At 66.8% G+C, this 18,881-nt stretch overlaps 1 protein-coding gene across 1 annotated transcript in view; it reads left to right on the plus strand.

Annotated features, from left to right (window-relative positions):
• Positions 1 to 4,290: 4,290 nt before the first annotated feature.
• KMT2D (lysine methyltransferase 2D) overlaps positions 4,291 to 18,881 on the plus strand; it is a 30,712-nt gene continuing 16,121 nt past the window's right edge. Inside the window, exons 1-31 of the mRNA XM_039703289.1 lie at positions 4,291 to 4,369; positions 4,441 to 4,567; positions 4,652 to 4,923; positions 5,004 to 5,101; positions 5,185 to 5,350; positions 5,462 to 5,627; positions 5,710 to 5,824; positions 5,903 to 6,069; positions 6,175 to 7,070; positions 10,945 to 10,992; positions 11,247 to 11,381; positions 11,475 to 12,337; positions 12,536 to 12,649; positions 12,955 to 13,065; positions 13,167 to 13,271; positions 13,471 to 13,652; positions 13,740 to 13,904; positions 13,996 to 14,102; positions 14,194 to 14,235; positions 14,336 to 14,551; positions 14,634 to 14,777; positions 14,860 to 14,976; positions 15,153 to 15,277; positions 15,360 to 15,549; positions 16,885 to 16,959; positions 17,287 to 17,391; positions 17,518 to 17,691; positions 17,962 to 18,046; positions 18,157 to 18,401; positions 18,665 to 18,747; positions 18,827 to 18,877. Of these exons, the coding sequence (XP_039559223.1) occupies positions 4,321 to 4,369; positions 4,441 to 4,567; positions 4,652 to 4,923; positions 5,004 to 5,101; positions 5,185 to 5,350; positions 5,462 to 5,627; positions 5,710 to 5,824; positions 5,903 to 6,069; positions 6,175 to 7,070; positions 10,945 to 10,992; positions 11,247 to 11,381; positions 11,475 to 12,337; positions 12,536 to 12,649; positions 12,955 to 13,065; positions 13,167 to 13,271; positions 13,471 to 13,652; positions 13,740 to 13,904; positions 13,996 to 14,102; positions 14,194 to 14,235; positions 14,336 to 14,551; positions 14,634 to 14,777; positions 14,860 to 14,976; positions 15,153 to 15,277; positions 15,360 to 15,549; positions 16,885 to 16,959; positions 17,287 to 17,391; positions 17,518 to 17,691; positions 17,962 to 18,046; positions 18,157 to 18,401; positions 18,665 to 18,747; positions 18,827 to 18,877 (5,538 nt within the window). The 5' untranslated portion in view covers positions 4,291 to 4,320. The remainder of the gene's footprint in view (positions 4,370 to 4,440; positions 4,568 to 4,651; positions 4,924 to 5,003; positions 5,102 to 5,184; positions 5,351 to 5,461; positions 5,628 to 5,709; positions 5,825 to 5,902; positions 6,070 to 6,174; positions 7,071 to 10,944; positions 10,993 to 11,246; positions 11,382 to 11,474; positions 12,338 to 12,535; positions 12,650 to 12,954; positions 13,066 to 13,166; positions 13,272 to 13,470; positions 13,653 to 13,739; positions 13,905 to 13,995; positions 14,103 to 14,193; positions 14,236 to 14,335; positions 14,552 to 14,633; positions 14,778 to 14,859; positions 14,977 to 15,152; positions 15,278 to 15,359; positions 15,550 to 16,884; positions 16,960 to 17,286; positions 17,392 to 17,517; positions 17,692 to 17,961; positions 18,047 to 18,156; positions 18,402 to 18,664; positions 18,748 to 18,826; positions 18,878 to 18,881) is intronic.

Here is an 18,881-nt window from a genome sequence, read left to right on the forward strand (position 1 = left end):
GGATGGGGGGGGTCAGGACCAGGACACTCCGCCCTCCCCCCCCCCATTCCCGTTCACACGCGCGACCACCACGTGGCCACGGCCCTTCCCTCCGTTTTCATGAATGGAGAGCCCCTCCGGCCAATGCGCATGCGCGGCGTATAAACCCCGCCCCCTCCGCCCAGCGCAGCCAATGGGAGCGGGCGGGCGGTGTTGTGGTCACGTGCGGCCGCCGCTGTAGTGGCGGCGGCCCCGCCCCCCGGCACGGCGGGCGCTTTATTGCGCTGTTTGCCGCGCCCGCCCGCGCCGGCCCCGCCGAGTCCTCATCCTCCGGTACCGAGCCCTCGTCCTCGGTTACCGAGCCCGGCTCCGTGCGGGGGGACACGGCCTAGGGGTGTCCTGCCCTCCGGGGTCCCTGCCCGGGATGTCCTGCCCTCCGGGGGTCCTGCCCGGGGGGTACGTGAGAGCGGGGCTGCTCCTCTGGGGATTACCGGGAACGGCGGGTGCACCGGAGGGGCTCAGCACGGCGGGTCCCCACCCCCAGCTGGGGGTTTGGGGCCGGTTTCAGCCTGGGCAGCCTCACCGGGACCCCGTGTGGCCGCGGGGTTGTGTCCCCCGGAGCCGCACCGGGAAGGGGTTCCCGTTTTCCCGTCCCTCCGGTGATACCGGGACCACCCAGCCGTGTTGTTTCCCCTCTCCCCCGGTAAAACCTCCCTGCCCCACCGTTCGCGGAGGGCTGTGAGCTCACCGTGGCGAGCAGGAAGTCCCGGGTGGGTGGGTGGGGGGCTGCCTGCCCGGCGTCTCCCTTCCCCATGCCCCTGTGGGACCCCAGGTGACGAGGACAGACGTGTCCCCATTGCTGAGGGGGGTGGCTTGTGCCCCAAAACCCTCGTGCCCCAAAACCCTTGTGCCCCAAAACCTCGTGCTGGGGGCCCCTTGTGCTGGGGGCTGAGGTGGAAGAGGGTCTGAGCCTTTGGGGGTCCCAGGCAGCCCCCCCGACCTGGGGGTGGTGGGCAAGGAGGGGTTCCCCCTGCAGCTGGGGCAGTTTGGGGGGGTCCGGGGGGTGTTGTGGGGCTGCTGCCACCCCTGCCACGGGTGACAAAAGTCCTGCCACGCTCCAGCATCCATGGCTCCATCCTGGTGACATCCCCGGGGAACCCCTGGGACTTGGGGATGTCACCTGGGACAGGGAGACCCCCCTGAGTCCCCTGGGACAGGCAGGACCCCTCGGTGGGGCGATGTGCCTCGATGTCCCCTTGTCCCCAGAACTTCCAGGTGGTCACACCCCCCAGAGCAAGGTGCTGCCCCTCCTGGGGAGGGGGTGCCGGGGTGCTCGGTGCCCTGACCCCCCCTGTGCTGGGGGGACAGGGCAGACCCGGCCCTGCAGAGGTGAGGGGGGGTCCCGGGGGGGGTCTGGGGTCCCACACGTGCGTGTGTCCTGCCTGTCCCCAGCTGGGAGGTGAGGACAGATGGAGGGAAGGAGCTGCTGGAGTTGTGGGGGGCCGTTTTTCCTCGAGTCCTCAGCCCAGCAGATGGGGCACGGAGCCCACCCGGACCCCCAGCGTGCTGGCACTGATGTCCCCTCACCCTCAGGTGACCGCGGGGACCTCCATGAAGCTCACTGAGGAGCTGCACAGCTCCCCTGGCAGATCCACCAGCCTGCTGGGACCCCCGGCGTGGGGCAGACCCCTCCCCAGGACCCCCACTCTAACACACGGCAGAAAAGGAGCAGAAGCAGCTTTGGGGGTGATTGGGAGCCCCTCGCTGCGGGGCTCAGGGGGGGCTGGGAGCAGCCTGGGGGTGCTGGCCCGGCCAGGAGCCCCCCGGTTCCTCACGGCTGCCCCCCACACACCCCAGGACAGGTCGGGGCTGTTCCTGCTCCCGCAGCCCCGGCTCAATGCGGGTGTTGTTCCCAGCCCGTGGGAGTCGGGGCTGGAACAATTAAACTTTGTTTTGTCTCTAAACCCCTGGATTGAGGGGGGGGGCTGTTCCTAACACCCCAGCACGGGGGTCCCTCCAACCCTGGATGTGCTTCCATGAGCCCCCTCCTCATGGGACTGAGCACCCCAAGAACCTCACTGGGATTCTAGGGGGGTTTTCAGCCCTGTGCCCCCCGATTTTCTCCCTGAGAAATTCAGATTTTGGTTCCTGAGCGTGGGGGGGCTCTGGCTGCGGTTCCCCTCGTGGTTTATCTCCACCCAGCCGGGCTAATTGTTGCTAATTAGACAATTATGGTGGTAAAGAGGAGCAGGAGCTGCTGGGGGGGTCGTGAAGTGCTTTTGGGGTGCTGGGGCCAGGGGGCTGCACCCCCTCAATTGCCCTCCCAAGTCGCTGGGTCTGGGGGTTTGCGCTCCCGGGGACCCTGGGTCTGACCCCTCCCCGGGGCTGGGGGTCCCGGGGGGGTTGATGCGGCCCCAAACCGGGAGTACCGGCCCCGTGTACCCCGTTAAGGTCCGGGGGAGCGGGACCGGCTGCTCGGGGGATACCGGAACCGGGGCTCAGCCGCAGCACGCGGTGGCAGTGAGTGAGCGGGGACCCGGACCGGGCATGGCGGCTGCTACCAGGGACCCGGACCGGGCATGGCGGCTGCCACCGGGGATCCCCGGACCGGTCCAGCCGCTACGCCAGGCACACCGGCAGCGGACACAGCAGCTCTTCCGGATACACCGGCACCTGCCCCGGCGGCTCCTACCCCTGGGACCGGGCACATCGGCGGATAACGGCGACACCGACCGGGGACACCGCGGACTATCTCGCTCCCGCCGGCTTCTCGGCAGACCCCCACCCCTGATCCCACCCTCCCATCCATCCCCTAACCCCCATGGCGGTCCGGGACGCCTCCCTCTATCCCGGTGCCGGTGCCGCTCGGTAGGGGGGCGGAGCCTCTCCCGGCAGGCCCCGCCCCCTCGGTGCCCACGTGCGCTCCCGCCCCGGCGCCGCCGGGGTTAAGCGCGGCGGAGGGATCTCCCCCCCCCGCCCCGCCCGGCAGCGTGCGCTGCGGCCGCGCGCGCGCCGTCACANNNGCGCCGCCTCCGCCGTGCCGCCGCTCCCGGTAAGGCCCGACCGGGGCCGGGCGCGGAGCGCGGCTCGCACGCCTTTGTGTCCGGTACCGGTGGGGCCCGGGCGGCTGCGGCGCAGGTACGGCCGGGCCCGTGGCTCGGGGCCCGGTGCCGGTGCCAGCGTAGGCCGCGGCGGGCCGGGGATCGGGGCCTGGCCGGCTCGACCCCCCGGTTGCACCGGGGAGCGGGGGAAGCGTGGCCCGGCAGCACCGGGGAGGGTGTGGGGGGGGCGGTGTCGCCGCGTGGTGTTTCGGCCCGACCGGGGGTGCGGGCCCCGGCCCCGGAGCCTTTCCCGGCAGGGCCCGAATCCCCCCCGGCCCCGGAGCCTTTCCGGGGAGGGCCCGAATCCCCCCGGGCCCACCGGGAACCGGGGCCGGGGAGGTGCTGGGTGGGACGCGACGCTCCTGCCCCGCGGCCGGGGCTCCCCGCGGCCTCTCGGGTTTTTGGGGGGGTTGGCGCTGCCCCAGCGCGTCCCCCCCTCCCCGGTGCCCTGTGCTCGGTGCCCCCCGTGCCCGCGGGTCCCCCCCGGTTCTCCCCGCTCACCCCGTGCGTGCCCGGTGCTCCGGTTTGGGGTCCCCTTCGTTCCCCCCGCGGTGCTGGAGCCCTCTGGGGTTTTTGGGGTGCGCTCGGGAGGGGGGGCTGCAGATCAGGGCATGCCCCCCCCCCCCCATTTGTGTGTCGTGTTTTGGGGTGAGTTTCCCCCCCGTGCCTATCCCGGGACCCCCCGTGCGGTGCGGGATCGGTGCCGGGCCTGAGGAAATGGGGGCACAGGCAGGTGCTGGTGGTGGGGACCCCGTTTTCTGCTGCATCCCAAATTGGCTGTGAATATTCCCTATGTGGGGGGTCCCAGCTTTGCTGGGGGTGCTCCCGGGGGGGTCCTGAGGGCTCCTCAGATGTCCTGGTGACACCCTGGGGTGCTGGTGTGTGGTAGAGTGGGGGTCACTGATCCCCCTCCCCTGATGGTTTAATAGAGGTCACTCGGGGGTTTGGTTCCCCAGATATGTTGGGGTGTCACTGGCTGGACTTGGGGAGGACCTGGTGGGCAGGGGGTGATGGGGGAGGCCGGGGGGTCTCCTGGACCCCTGTGGGGCAGGGAGCCACCCCCTGCTCCTGGGGGACGTTCCCACTCCCAGAGCCTGCAAATTGAGGAGAGGAATGGGAAGATGCTGCCCTGTCCCTTGGGCAGAGGGAGGCTGCAGGGTGCCAGGGAAGGTGCCACCATCCCTGGTGCTGACGGGCGTCCCCCCCACAGCTGTGGCCCCCCAGGAACGCCGGAGGCAGGATGGACGAACAGAAGGTGCCCAGCGAGGAGAAGGACGCAGCCGCGCCAGGTGAGCCAGGGCAGCGCTTTGGGGACACGGCCCTGTTCCCCCCGTGGTGGTGACACCCCCTGTCCCCACAGCCGACGGCGTCATGGCCTCGGAGGAGATGGGCAGCGCCGAGGGGGACCCCCTGAAACCCCCTGAAGGAGCCTCTGCAGGGCCAGAGCCGGACACCGCGGGCATGGAGGAACCTCCCGAGGCTGGCAGGTGAGGGTGGGAGCACTCAGGGCTGGCGTGGAGCTGTCGAAGGTGTCCTAAAAGTCCCTGACACCCCCCGTTGTCCTCTCCCAGCCCGCTGGGCCGCCGCTGTGCCCTCTGCAACTGTGGGGACTGGAGCCTACACGGGCAGCGGGAGCTGCAGCGCTTCGAGCCGGTGCCCGACTGGCCCGAGCGGCTGGCGGGCCACGAGCCCCCTGATGGGCCCGGCCAGCCTCCCCCGGAGCCCACCCAGCTCCCCCCAGAGCCCACCCAGCTCCCCCCAGAGCCAGGGCTGGCGGGTGACGGCCTGGCACAAATCGGCTTCTCCGAGGGGGTGACCCCAGCGCAGCTCTTCGAGCCGACGGGTGAGTGTGCTCACAGCACGGGGGTTCCCACCCTGCCACCTGAGCGTCCCCAAGCTGTCCCTGACTCCCCGTCCCCACAGGGCACTGCTGGGTGCACCACTGGTGCGCGGCCTGGGCGGCTGGTGCGGGGCCGGAGGCGGCCGGCGTGGCCAGAGCTGTTTTCTCAGGGATCTCACAGGTGAGCGGATCCGGTGGGGTTTGGTTTGCTGCGGAATTGCTGCCCTGCAGCAGCGCTGACCCCCCGGACTCCTGTGCCCTCAGAAATGTGAACGCTGCGGGCGGGCGGGGGCCAGCATCCCGTGCCGGGCGGCCGCCGGCTGCTCCCACCTCTACCACTTCCCCTGCGCCGCCGCCAGCGGCTGCTTCCAGTCCATGAAGACCCTGCGGCTGCTCTGCCCCCAGCACGTGGCTGAGGCCTTGGACGCGGGTGCGTGGGGCTGGGGACACCACCCCCGGCTGCCGGGACCCTCGTGGGGGTCCTGGCAGGGTAGAAGCCCACGGGCAGGTAGCTCTGACCCCCTTTTGTTGTGGCTGGCAGAGGACGCGCGGTGCTCGGTGTGCAGCGGGCCGGGCGACCTGCGGGACCTGGTGTTCTGCACCAGCTGCGGGCAGCACTTCCACGGGGCCTGCCTGGGCATCTCCCTGACGCCTCGCAAGCGCTCGGGCTGGCAGTGCCCCCAGTGCAAAGTGTGCCAAACCTGCAGGTGAGCCCCCAGACCCGCGGTGGGGAGGGGGGTATGCACCCAAGGAGGGGTCCCGGCCCTCACTCGGCCCTGTGCCCTACAGGCAGCCCAGCCAGGACTCTGCCATGCTGGTGTGCGAGGCGTGTGACAAGGGCTACCACACTTCCTGCACGGAGCCAGCCACCCAGGGCCTCCCCACCGGCTCCTGGAAGTGCAAGGTATGTCCTGCTCTCGCTCGGGGGTACAGGGTGCCTGCCCCCCACTGCACCCCCTGACACATCTCTGCTTTTCCCCAGAACTGCTGGGTCTGCTCAGACTGTGGCCAGCACCCCGCAGGGCCCGACTCCAGCTGCCAGTGGTCCCCGGGGTCTGAGGTGTGCGGGGACTGCCAGCAGCGCCGTGCCACGGCCGACGTCCCGACAGCGCCAGAACCCTCACCACAGCCTGATCCACCTGCCCAGATGTGAGTGGGGATGGGGGCGCTGGTTTGGAGGGGGCTCAGGCCCTCTGTGGATGGGGGACGGGGTGGCCTGAGCGCTGGCCCCTCACCCAGGTTCCCCCATTCCAGGTCAGAGTCCCCTGTCCCCAGCAATCCGACGGATGTGCCCGTGCCCCCGCCTGAGCTGGAGCCTGTGGGGTGTGATGAGGAGACACAGCCCCTCCTGGACCCCAGCGAGACACCCCTAGACCCCAAAGAAGCACCCCCAGACCCTAAGGAGGCTCCCCCGGGCAATGCTGAGTCTCCTCCTGGCGAGCTGGCCTCTGTGGAGGTGCCCCACAGTGAGGAACCCCCCGAAGAACTTCCCTGTGATGAGCTGCCCCTCGATCAGCCACCCCCCGACACGCAGCCCTCTGACACTCAGCCCCCTGAAGTGCAGCCCCCTGAGGAGCCCCTTCCTCTCATGCTGCCCCCCGAGGAGCCTCCCTCTGAGGAGCTGCCCCTTGAGACACCATCCCTTGCTGAGCTGCCCCCTGACAGACCCTCCCTTGAGGAGCTGCCCCCCAGTGAACCACCCCACGATGAGCTGCCCCTCGATGTCCCTCCCCTTCCTGAGCTGCCCCCTGAGAAACCAGCGTTTGAAAAGTCACCCGCCCATGAGCTGCCCCCCGAAGTACTGCCCGTTGACAAATCACCCCCTGACGAGCTGCCCCCCAAAGGGTCACCCCCCAAACCTCCCCTCGAGGAGCCACCCCTCACTGAGCCTCCCCTCGAGGAGCTACCCCTCACTGAGCCTCCCCCCGAGGAGCTGCCCCCTGATGAGCTGCCCCTCGAGGAGCTGCCCCCCGAGGAGCTGCCCCCCAGTGAACCACCCCCACCCCCCATCGAGCTGCTCCCCAAGGAGCCTCCTCCCGAAGCGCTGCCCCCCGAGAAGCTGAGCCCTGAAGAGCCCCCCCTTGTTGAGTTGCCCCCTGAAGAGCCAGTCCCCAGCGAGCTGCCCCCCGAGGAGGACCTGAAACCACCAGGTAAGCTGGGGACTTTTCACTGTCCTCTTTCCCCTCCTGTTGTTTCTATTGGGTGTGGGGGTCCTGTACCAGGGGCTTCTCCCAGCACTGGCTTTGCCTGATTCCTGTATTCCTTCTCTTTTCATATTTGGTGCCCTGTGTGTGGTATTTGGGGAGCTGTGGGGGGGAAGTCTTGCCTCTCATTGCTAGGCTTGGGTGGTACAGGGGGGATGGAGGGGACCCCAACACTCCCTCACCCCATCCCTGTCCCCCAGGTCTCCTCCCTGAGGTGACAGTGGCAGAGGAAGCACCAGCCCTGGCTCCAGAGGTGCTCCCCGAGGAGGAGATGGAGCTGGAGCCAGAGCCCTCGCTGCCCCCTGAGATGACACCCCCACCCTCAGCTCCCCCAGGTGGGTCTGGGGAAACACCAGGGTTGGGACTGGGGGCGGTGGGTGTCTCGGGGGGCTGTGATATCACTCTTCCCCCCTCTCTACCCCCAGCTCTCCGTGCCATCTCACCTGCACGGACCCCGGCCCCCTCCCCTGATGCCAAGGAGGATGATGTGCTCGAGCCTCCCACCCCAGCCCTGCCTGAGCCCCCTGGCAGCCCTGGTATCGCCATGGACACCGACCCCCCTGGCTCCCCACCGCCCCCCCTGGGCTCTCCTGCTGTCACCCTGGCCCCCACCGAGCCACCTGAGGATGAGGAGATGGAGATGGCTGGTGGCGAGGGGGAGTCCCCAGCCAGCCCCCCTGGAGATGCCCCCCACGGCAGCCCAGCCCCTGAGCTGGGGCCCTTCCCCGGCCTGCCTGAGGAGGAGGAAGAGGAGGAAGAAGAGGCACCGAGGCTGGAGAGGGAGGGTACCAGTGGAAGCTCCCCACCACTCAGCGAGGAGGATGCCCTGGAAGAAAGCCGGGCTGGGGGGGACCCTGAAGTCAAGGGGTCCCCTTCGGGGTCCCCCCTGCTCCTGGAACCGGAGGAGCTGGGCCCTGAGACCCCCATGGAGGTGTGCACTACCGGCGAGAAGCTGCTGGGGCACGGCGACGAGGGGTGCCCCGAGCCCCCCGCGCTGCGCCCGCGCCCCGACATCCTCAACGAGATCTCCAACCTGAGCCAGGGGGACACGAGCAGCAGCTTCCCCGGCTCGGAGCCGCTGCTGGGGTCCCCAGACCCTGAGGGTGGGGGGTCTCTGTCCCCTGAGCTGGGCCCAGCCTCGGCTGATGCCAGCCTGCAGAAGGAGGACGCTGGCTCGCTGCCGCTGGGTGCTGAGACCGATGACTCGCTGCTCTTCGAGCCAGCAGCCAAGGGTGACGGGGACAAGAGCCGGCGCCGCAGCTCCCCAGGGCGCTCCCGTGTCAAGCAGGTATTGGGGGACCCCGTCACCACAATTTTGGGGGCACCCTGCTGGGGTCACATCCCCTCCCTGAGCTGCCCCTCCAGCAAGAAGGCGAGGGCCGAACGCATGGTGGGGTGGGATGGGGGCAGTGCCCCTGTGCTGCCCTGGCATGGGGTCCCACTGGGCTTCCCAGTGCTGTAACTCCCCTCTCCGTTTGGCCACAGGGACGCAGCAGCAGCTTCCCTGGGCGGAGACGCCCCCGAGGGGGGTCCCACGGGGGCCGAGGCCGAGGCCGTGCGCGCCTGAAGTCGACCACCTCGTCTGTTGACACCTTAGCAGTAAGGCTGGGCTGGGGCAGAGGCGGGGTCCAGGGAATCCTTGAGCTGTTAGGCTGAGTCTCCCCTATCCCCTTCCCTATCATCTCTCCCTTGGAAAGATTAAGAGCCCTAAGTGTGGGGTGGGTTGGGGTCTTAGGGGGTCTCATACCTGTGCCTTTGCTGAGTCTGGGGGCTTCACCACAAAAAGTAGGACAGGTACAGAGCTTCCCCCTGGGGAGGGGTTCTGCTGCCCCTGCATCTTCCTGGTGCCCCCCAGACTGCACAGAGAGGGTGTTCTCAGTGCTGAACCTCTTGCTCTGTCCTCAGCTCGCTGACGTGGAGAGCTCGCCCAGCAAGGAGGAGGACGAGGATGACGATGACACAATGCAGAACACAGTCGTCCTCTTCTCCAACACAGACAAGTTTGTGCTCATGCAGGTAACCAGGGCATGGCAGGACAGATAGATGGACAGGGTGGGACAGACTCTGTCTCTCCTCTGCCAGCCGCTGTCTCCTCACTCACGACCTCTCTCCCCCAGGACATGTGCGTGGTGTGTGGCAGCTTTGGGCGTGGGGCTGAGGGGCACCTGCTCGCCTGCTCCCAGTGCTCCCAGTGCTACCACCCCTACTGCGTCAACAGCAAGGTGAGGAGGGGGCCCAGGACCCCCAGCCTCACCCCAGAGCTGTGCTGTGCACCCCAAGGACACACGAGGTTTTGCGTGGCACATCTTGTGTGTTGAGTTGTGCACTGGCATGTCTGTGCCAAGCCCTGGGGTGTCCCCCACAGCCACAGCGAGCCTGGGGACCACCATGGCTCACGTGGCTGCCCTCCCGTGTCCCCAGATCACCAAGGTGATGCTGCTGAAGGGCTGGCGCTGCGTGGAGTGCATCGTGTGCGAGGTGTGCGGCAAAGCCTCCGACCCCTCGCGCCTGCTGCTCTGCGACGACTGCGACATCAGCTACCACACCTACTGCCTGGACCCGCCGCTGCAGACCGTGCCCAAGGGCGGCTGGAAGTGCAAGTGGTGCGTGGGGGACACGAGGGGGACGCCACAAGGCTCTAATTCGGGTTCTACAGTGCTGGTGCTGACCCCTCGGGCCGCTCTCTGCAGGTGTGTGTGCTGTGTGCAGTGCGGGGCTGCATCCCCTGGCTTCCACTGCGAGTGGCAGAACAACTACCCCCACTGCGCGCCCTGCGCCAGCCTCGTCGTCTGCCCCTTCTGCCGCGAGAAATACGTGGAGGACGACCTGCTCATCCAGTGCCGGCACTGCGATCGGTGAGCACCTTGCCCCGGGCTCCAGGGGCTCGAATTTGGGGTCCTCCCGGGGAAGCTGTGGTGTGTGATGGGTCCCCCACGCTGCCCGCAGGTGGCTGCACGCCGCGTGCGACAGCCTCTTCACTGAGGAGGAGGTGGAGCAGGCTGCGGATGAAGGTTTCGACTGCAGCGCCTGCCAGCCCTACGTGGTCAAACCTGGTGAGCTCACGGGGCAGGGGGGACCTGGGGGGACCTGGGGGGCATTTGAGGGGTGTGGGGACTCACCTGCTCCTCTGCTTTTCTGCCGCAGTGCCCGCGCCTTCTGCAGAGATGATCAAAGCCAAGGATCCCGGTACGTGCGGTGCCCTGCTGGGGTTCCCATGGCTGTGCCCTCTTCTGGCCACGCACCCAGTGCAGGCAGTTGTCCCCAATGCTGGCGTTTGTCCCCTCAGAGCCCCAGTATTTCCGCTTCGAGGGCGTGTGGCTGACAGAGACGGGCATGGCCGTGCTGCGCAACCTGACCCTGTCCCCCCTGCACAAGCGGCGGCAGCGCAAGGGCCGCCCGGGCACCCTCAACGGGGACGGGGGGCTGGAGGGGGGTGACCCCCTGGGCCCTGAGGACAAGAAGGACGGTGACCTGGACGCCGATGAGCTGCTCAAAGCTGATGGTGGGTGTTGCTGCTGGCAGAGCTGGGGCGGTTGCAGCGTGGGGGTGTCGGGGGGTCCCACTAACGTGCCCCCCCCCAGCAGTGGGTGTGGAGCACATGGAGTGTGAGATCAAGCTGGAGGCTCCGGCCAGCCCCGACCGCGACGTTGGAGCTGACGGGGATTCAGGGAAGGGGCTGGAGGACCCTGAGGAGTGCAAGAAGAGGAAGCGCAAACCGTACCGGCCTGGGAGCTGCTCCCCAAGGAGCCTCCTCCCGAAGCGCTGCCCCCCGAGAAGCTGAGCCCTGAAGAGCCCCCCCTTGTTGAGTTGCCCCCTGAAGAGCCAGTCCCCAGCGAGCTGCCCCCCGAGGAGGACCTGAAACCACCAGGTAAGCTGGGGACTTTTCACTGTCCTCTTTCCCCTCCTGTTGTTTCTATTGGGTGTGGGGGTCCTGTACCAGGGGCTTCTCCCAGCACTGGCTTTGCCTGATTCCTGTATTCCTTCTCTTTTCATATTTGGTGCCCTGTGTGTGGTATTTGGGGAGCTGTGGGGGGGAAGTCTTGCCTCTCATTGCTAGGCTTGGGTGGTACAGGGGGGATGGAGGGGACCCCAACACTCCCTCACCCCATCCCTGTCCCCCAGGTCTCCTCCCCGAGGTGACAGTGGCAGAGGAAGCGCCAGCCCTGGCTCCAGAGGTGCTCCCCGAGGAGGAGATGGAGCTGGAGCCAGAGCCCTCGCTGCCCCCTGAGATGACACCCCCACCCTCAGCTCCCCCAGGTGGGTCTGGGGAAACACCAGGGTTGGGACTGGGGGCGGTGGGTGTCTCTGGGGGGGGCTGTGATATCACTCTTCCCCCCTCTCTACCCCCAGCTCTCCGTGCCATCTCACCTGCACGGACCCCGGCCCCCTCCCCTGATGCCAAGGAGGATGATGTGCTCGAGCCTCCCACCCCAGCCCTGCCTGAGCCCCCTGGCAGCCCTGGTATCGCCATGGACACCGACCCCCCTGGCTCCCCACCGCCCCCCCTGGGCTCTCCTGCTGTCACCCTGGCCCCCACCGAGCCACCTGAGGATGAGGAGATGGAGATGGCCGGTGGCGAGGGGGAGTCCCCAGCCAGCCCCCCTGGAGATGCCCCCCACGGCAGCCCAGCCCCTGAGCTGGGGCCCTTCCCCGGCCTGCCTGAGGAGGAGGAAGAGGAGGAAGAAGAGGCACCGAGGCTGGAGAGGGAGGGTACCAGTGGAAGCTCCCCACCACTCAGCGAGGAGGATGCCCTGGAAGAAAGCCGGGCTGGGGGGGACCCTGAAGTCAAGGGGTCCCCTTCGGGGTCCCCCCTGCTCCTGGAACCGGAGGAGCTGGGCCCTGAGACCCCCATGGAGGTGTGCACTACCGGCGAGAAGCTGCTGGGGCACGGCGACGAGGGGTGCCCCGAGCCCCCCGCGCTGCGCCCGCGCCCCGACATCCTCAACGAGATCTCCAACCTGAGCCAGGGGGACACGAGCAGCAGCTTCCCCGGCTCGGAGCCGCTGCTGGGGTCCCCAGACCCTGAGGGCGGGGGGTCTCTGTCCCCTGAGCTGGGCCCAGCCTCGGCTGATGCCAGCCTGCAGAAGGAGGACGCTGGCTCGCTGCCGCTGGGTGCTGAGACCGATGACTCGCTGCTCTTCGAGCCAGCAGCCAAGGGTGACGGGGACAAGAGCCGGCGCCGCAGCTCCCCAGGGCGCTCCCGTGTCAAGCAGGTATTGGGGGACCCCGTCACCACAATTTTGGGGGCACCCTGCTGGGGTCACATCCCCTCCCTGAGCTGCCCCTGCAGCAAGAAGGCAAGGGCCAAACGCGTGGTGGGGTGGGATGGGGGCAGTGCCCCTGTGCTGCCCTGGCATGGGGGTCCCACTGGGCTTCCCAGTGCTGTAACTCCCCTCTCCCTTTGGCCACAGGGACGCAGCAGCAGCTTCCCTGGGCGGAGACGCCCCCGAGGGGGGTCCCACGGGGGCCGAGGCCGAGGCCGTGCGCGCCTGAAGTCGACCACCTCGTCTGTTGACACCTTAGCAGTAAGGCTGGGCTGGGGCAGAGGCGGGGTCCAGGGAATCCTTGAGCTGTTAGGCTGAGTCTCCCCTATCCCCTTCCCTATCATCTCTCCCTTGGAAAGATTAAGAGCCCTAAGTGTGGGGTGGGTTGGGGTCTTAGGGGGTCTCATACCTGTGCCTTTGCTGAGTCTGGGGGCTTCACCACAAAAAGTAGGACAGGTACAGAGCTTCCCCTGGGGAGGGGTTCTGCTGCCCCTGCATCTTCCTGGTGCCCCCCAGACTGCACAGAGAGGGTGTTCTCAGTGCTGAACCTCTTGCTCTGTCCTCAGCTCGCTGATGTGGAGAGCTCGCCCAGCAAGGAGGAGGACGAGGACGACGATGACACAATGCAGAACACGGTCGTCCTCTTCTCCAACACAGACAAGTTTGTGCTCATGCAGGTAACCAGGGCATGGCAGGACAGATAGATGGACAGGGTGGGACAGACTCTGTCTCTCCTCTGCCAGCCGCTGTCTCCTCACTCACGACCTCTCTCCCCCAGGACATGTGCGTGGTGTGTGGCAGCTTTGGGCGTGGGGCTGAGGGGCACCTGCTCGCCTGCTCCCAGTGCTCCCAGTGCTACCACCCCTACTGCGTCAACAGCAAGGTGAGGAGGGGGCCCAGGACCCCCAGCCTCACCCCAGAGCTGTGCTGTGCACCCCAAGGACACACGAGGTTTTGCGTGGCACATCTTGTGTGTTGAGTTGTGCACTGGCATGTCTGTGCCAAGCCCTGGGGTGTCCCCCACAGCCACAGCGAGCCTGGGGACCACCATGGCTCACGTGGCTGCCCTCCCGTGTCCCCAGATCACCAAGGTGATGCTGCTGAAGGGCTGGCGCTGCGTGGAGTGCATCGTGTGCGAGGTGTGCGGCAAAGCCTCCGACCCCTCGCGCCTGCTGCTCTGCGACGACTGCGACATCAGCTACCACACCTACTGCCTGGACCCGCCGCTGCAGACCGTGCCCAAGGGCGGCTGGAAGTGCAAGTGGTGCGTGGGGGACACAAGGGGGACGCCACAAGGCTCAAATTCGGGTTCTACAGTGCTGGTGCTGACCCCTCGGGCCGCTCTCTGCAGGTGTGTGTGCTGTGTGCAGTGCGGGGCTGCATCCCCTGGCTTCCACTGCGAGTGGCAGAACAACTACACCCACTGCGCGCCCTGCGCCAGCCTCGTCGTCTGCCCCTTCTGCCGCGAGAAATACGTGGAGGACGACCTGCTCATCCAGTGCCGGCACTGCGATCGGTGAGCACCTTGCCCCGGGCTCCAGGGGCTCGAATTTGGGGTCCTCCCGGGGAAGCTGTGGTGTGTGATGGGTCCCCCACGCTGCCCGCAGGTGGCTGCACGCCGCGTGCGACAGCCTCTTCACTGAGGAGGAGGTGGAGCAGGCTGCGGATGAAGGTTTCGACTGCAGCGCCTGCCAGCCCTACGTGGTCAAACCTGGTGAGCTCACGGGGCAGGGGGGACCTGGGGGGACCTGGGGGGCATTTGAGGGGTGTGGGGACTCACCTGCTCCTCTGCTTTTCTGCCGCAGTGCCCGCGCCTTCTGCAGAGATGATCAAAGCCAAGGATCCCGGTACGTGCGGTGCCCTGCTGGGGTTCCCATGGCTGTGCCCTCTTCTGGCCACGCACCCAGTGCTGGCAGTTGTCCCCAATGCTGGCGTTTGTCCCCTCAGAGCCCCAGTATTTCCGCTTCGAGGGCGTGTGGCTGACAGAGACGGGCATGGCCGTGCTGCGCAACCTGACCCTGTCCCCCCTGCACAAGCGGCGGCAGCGCAAGGGCCGCCCGGGCACCCTCAACGGGGACGGGGGGCTGGAGGGGGGTGACCCCCTGGGCCCTGAGGACAAGAAGGACGGTGACCTGGACGCCGATGAGCTGCTCAAAGCTGATGGTGGGTGTTGCTGCTGGCAGAGCTGGGGCGGTTGCAGCGTGGGGGTGTCGGGGGGTCCCACTAACGTGCCCCCCCCCAGCAGTGGGTGTGGAGCACATGGAGTGTGAGATCAAGCTGGAGGCTCCGGCCAGCCCCGACCGCGACGTTGGAGCTGACGGGGATTCAGGGAAGGGGCTGGAGGACCCTGAGGAGTGCAAGAAGAGGAAGCGCAAACCGTACCGGCCTGGTGAGTGTCCTGCAGGCCCTCTGAGCCCTTCCGGGCTGTTCTGTGACCCCGCTGTGCTCCTCACTCCTCCTCTGCCCCCCAGGCATCGGTGGGTTCATGGTGCGGCAGCGCAAGTCCCACACGCGGCTCAAGAAGGTGTCGGCGGTGCTGCCGGACGTGGGGCGCGAGGGGCTGAGCGCCGAGGGACACCCTGAGGATGGTAGGGCCCACTGGCACCCCTTTTTCCCCCCCTTTTTTCCCCCTTTTTTTTCTTTTTTCTCACCCCCAGGGATGTTCAGGGCCCCTCAGGCTGCCCCTCACAGCTCTGTTCAGTGGCACAGGAGCAGCCCCAGACCCTTTTTGGGGGCGGGTGTTCATTGCTGGGGGCTGTTTCAGGGGCTCCCGGTGACGTCCCAGCCGAGGCTGGCCTGGATCCGGGCTCAGGAGAGGGGGACGAGAAGAAGAAGCGCCGGGGCCGCAAGAAGAGCAAGCTGGAGGACATGTTCCCCCCGTACCTGCAGGTGGGATGGGTGGAGAGGCTGGAGATGGATGGGGGATAGGTGGGGAGGACCCCCCGATGCTGACAGAGCCCTCCCACCCCAGGAGGCGTTTTTTGGGAAGGCACTGATGGACCTGAGCCGGAAGGCGCTGCTGGCGGCAGGCGGGGTTGGGGACGGGGCCGCCCGCCCCGCCTTGGGCCAGGGCGCCCCAAGGCCCAAGGGGGACCCCAACCTCGCTGGGGCACTGCAGGGGGGCACCCCCGACAGGAGGGAGACCCCCACCCACCCCCGAGGTGAGTGTGGCCAGGAGCGGGTCTGCAGCCCACGAGGGGGGTTAGATTACTGAGGGGTCGTTGTGGGTTCCTGGTGTGGTTGGAGGTCCCTGGGGGATCCCTGGGGTTGTTGGGAGCTGTCCTTGGGGTTGTTGTGGGTCTCTGGGGTTGTTGGGAGCTGCCCCTGGGGTTGTTGTGGGTCTCTGGGGTTGTTGGGAGCTGTCCTTGGGGTTGTTGTGGGTCTCTGGGGTTGTTGGGAGCTGCCCCTGGGGTTGTTGTGGGTCTCTGGGGTTGTTGGAAGTTGCTGGGGTCCCCAGGATGGCTGAGGGGGTCGTTCAGGGTCCCTGGGTTTGTTGGGAACTGTCCCTGAGGTTGTTCAGGGTCCCTGGGCTTGTTGGAAGTTGTTGGGGTCCCCGGGGATGGCTGAGGGTGTTGTTCAGGGTCTCTGGGTTTATTGGGGTTTGTTGGGAGCTGTCCCTGAGGTTGTTATGGGTCCCTGGGTTTGTCCCTGAAGTTATTGGGGTCCCCAGGATGGCTGAGGGGGTTGTTCAGGGTCCCTGGGTTTGTTGGAGCTTGTTAGGAGCTGTCCCTGAGGTTGTTGTGGGTCTCTGGGGTCGTTGGAAGTTGTTGGGGTCCCCGGGATGGCTCGGGGTTGTTCAGGGTCCCTGGGTTTGTTGGGAGCTGTTCTTGGGGTTGTTGTGGCTCCCTGGGTTTGTCCCTGAAGTTATTGGGGTCCCCGGGATGGTTGAGGGTGTTGTTCAGGGTCCCTGGGTTTGTTGGGGTTTGTTGGGAGCTGTCCTTGGGGTTGTTGTGGGTCTCTGGGGTTGTTGGGGTCCCTGGGATGGCTGAGGGTGTTGTTCAGGGTCCCTGGGTTTGTTGGGGTTTGTTGGGAGCTGTCCTTGGGGTTGTTGTGGGTCTCTGGGGTTGTTGGGGTCCCTGGGATGGCTGAGGGTGTTGTTCAGGGTCCCTGGGTTTGTTGGGGTTTGTTGGGAGCTGTCCTTGGGGTTGTTGTGGGTCCCTGGGATTGTTGGAAGTTGTTGGGAGCTGTCCCTGGGGTTGTTGTGGGTCTCTGGGGTTGTTGGGGTCCCCAGGATGGCTGAGGGTGTTGTTCAGGGTCCCTGGGGTTGTTGGAGCTTGTTGGGAGCTGTCCCTGAGGTTGTTCAGGGTCCCTGGGGTTGCTGGGGGTCTTAGGGGATATTGGAGCTCGCTGGGGTTGTGGGGGACCCCCGTTGTGAGCAGTGCTGTGGGCTCTGAGGCTCCTTGGAGAGGGCCGGGGGCCGTGAGGGGCGGCCATCGCCGCTGAGGGGAGAACGCGGGGGCTCGGCGGGTCCTGACCCTGCTCGCTGAATCCTGCAGGGGACGACAGCACTGACGGCAGCGCCGCCGCTCCCGATGACGATGGCAAGGACGAGGCGAAGGCCGAGGAGCTGGGTGAGGCCCGGGGACCCCTGCGGGACCCCCAGAGCCGAGTCCTCCACCGGGCATAGAGCGCCCGCCGCCATCGGGACCAGACTCTATGGTTGAGGGGTCCGCTCTGGGCAGGGCTGAGCTCTATGGTTCCTCGTCAGGCCCATGATGCCCGTGACCATAGAGTGGAGCGTAGAGCGCCCCCGCGTGGCTTGGCGCTGCTGGAGGACCGAGGGACCCTTCGTGTCCCTTCGTGTCCCTTGTTGGGTGGCCCCGTGGGGGTCCCCAGCCCTGAGCTCTGAGCCGGGGGTTCCCAGGGAGCTGAAGGCTCTTCCCGATTCTTCCTCACAGGAGCCGACGAGCCAAAGGATTCCCCAGACCGCGGGGACGCTGAGAAACCGGCCACCCCGGGCGAGGGAGCGCTGAGCTCCGACCTCGACAAGATCCCCACGGAAGGTGAGGCCATCCTGCGTCCCCCCTTCTGCTGAAGGGGTGGGTGGTCCCAGGACCGTGACCCCCCCAGGTTTCTCCCCTTGCCATCAGTGTGGTATGTGCACCCAGCTCCCGTGTTTGCCTCTGCAGAGCTGCCCAAGATGGAGAGCAAAGACGTGCAGCAGCTCTTCAAGGACGTGCTGGGCTCGGCAGAGCGCGGGGAGCAGCCCCTCAACTGCGTGGCCGCGGGGATGGAGGCCGGGCAGGACCCCAGCCGAGCACAGCGGCCCTTCCTGCAAGGAGACCTCCAGCTCTCAGGGCAGGGTGGGTGGAATTGGCAGAACCCACATCATCCAGGAGGTCCCTGGAGAGTGTGGTGAAGGGCAGGGCTTGTTCCCAGCCTCAGGAAGGCCAAACTCACTCACTCAGTGGTGCCTGAGAGCCCAGCTCCTGGGTGCTCCCTGTTGCTCTGGGGGTAAACATGAGAAGCATTTTGGGGGTTGTGCTGTCTGGGGGTTGTTGGGACCCCCAGGGCAGGTGCAGGTTTGTGCCATGACTTTGTTTTCCCTTCAACCCATCTCGTTTCCCTCGCAGGGAGCGTTTCCCTGGGCTCACTCTCTGGATCTGTCTCCTTGGACTCGTACTCGGGGGTCTGCCAGTCCCCATTCCTGGATAACAGGTACTCAGAGGAGCTGGGGGTCCCCTCCTTGGGGGAACTGATCTGCAGAGTGTCCTGGGACCCCACTCTTCCTTACAACCTGACAATGTGTGATGCTCCTCTCCACTCAGGGAGCGGAGTGGCTTCTTCAGCCCAGACCACTGCGAGCCTGAGAGCCCCTGGGCCAGCAGCTCAGCTGCCACCACCCCCTCGACCCCCACGACCCCCACGACAGAGGGCGAGGGCGACGGGCTGTCCTACAACCAGCGCAGCTTGCAGCGCTGGGAGAAGGACGAGGAGCTGGGTGAGCTCTCCACCATCTCCCCTGTCCTCTACGCCAACATGAACTTCCCCAACCTCAAGCAGGATTATCCAGGTAGGGCTCTGGGGGGGCTGCAGCCGCCCCGTTGGGGTGAGGGTTGGGGGTATGGGTGGAGTGTCACTCCCCTGGTCCCTTTTTTGAGGGGAGAGCTGGGTTGTTCTGCCACAGAATTGTTCTCTGTAGTGGGCAGGGGGTTTCAGTTCTATCTCCTGGGCTGTCCCTTCTCATGAGGGTGGGACAGTGACCCACCAAGGATAGGAGTGGGCTCCTCAGGTCCAGGCTAATGTTGCTTTCCTCCCCTGCATCTGCTCGTACTGGACTCCCAGACTGGTCGAGCCGCTGCAAACAGATCATGAAGCTCTGGAGGAAAGTCCCTGCCACGGACAAAGCCCCATATTTGGTGAGTGCCAGGAGGTCAGTGGGGTGGGTGGCCGGGGCACCGGGGGGCTGCAAGTCAGCTGGCTTCGTGTCTTTGTTAGCAAAAGGCCAAAGATAACCGGGCGGCTCATCGCATCAACAAGGTGCAGAAGGTAC

The sequence above is a fragment of the Passer montanus genome, unplaced genomic scaffold (assembly GCF_014805655.1).
Source record: "Passer montanus isolate IOZ18808 unplaced genomic scaffold, ASM1480565v1 scaffold161, whole genome shotgun sequence".
Taxonomy (NCBI): domain Eukaryota; kingdom Metazoa; phylum Chordata; class Aves; order Passeriformes; family Passeridae; genus Passer; species Passer montanus.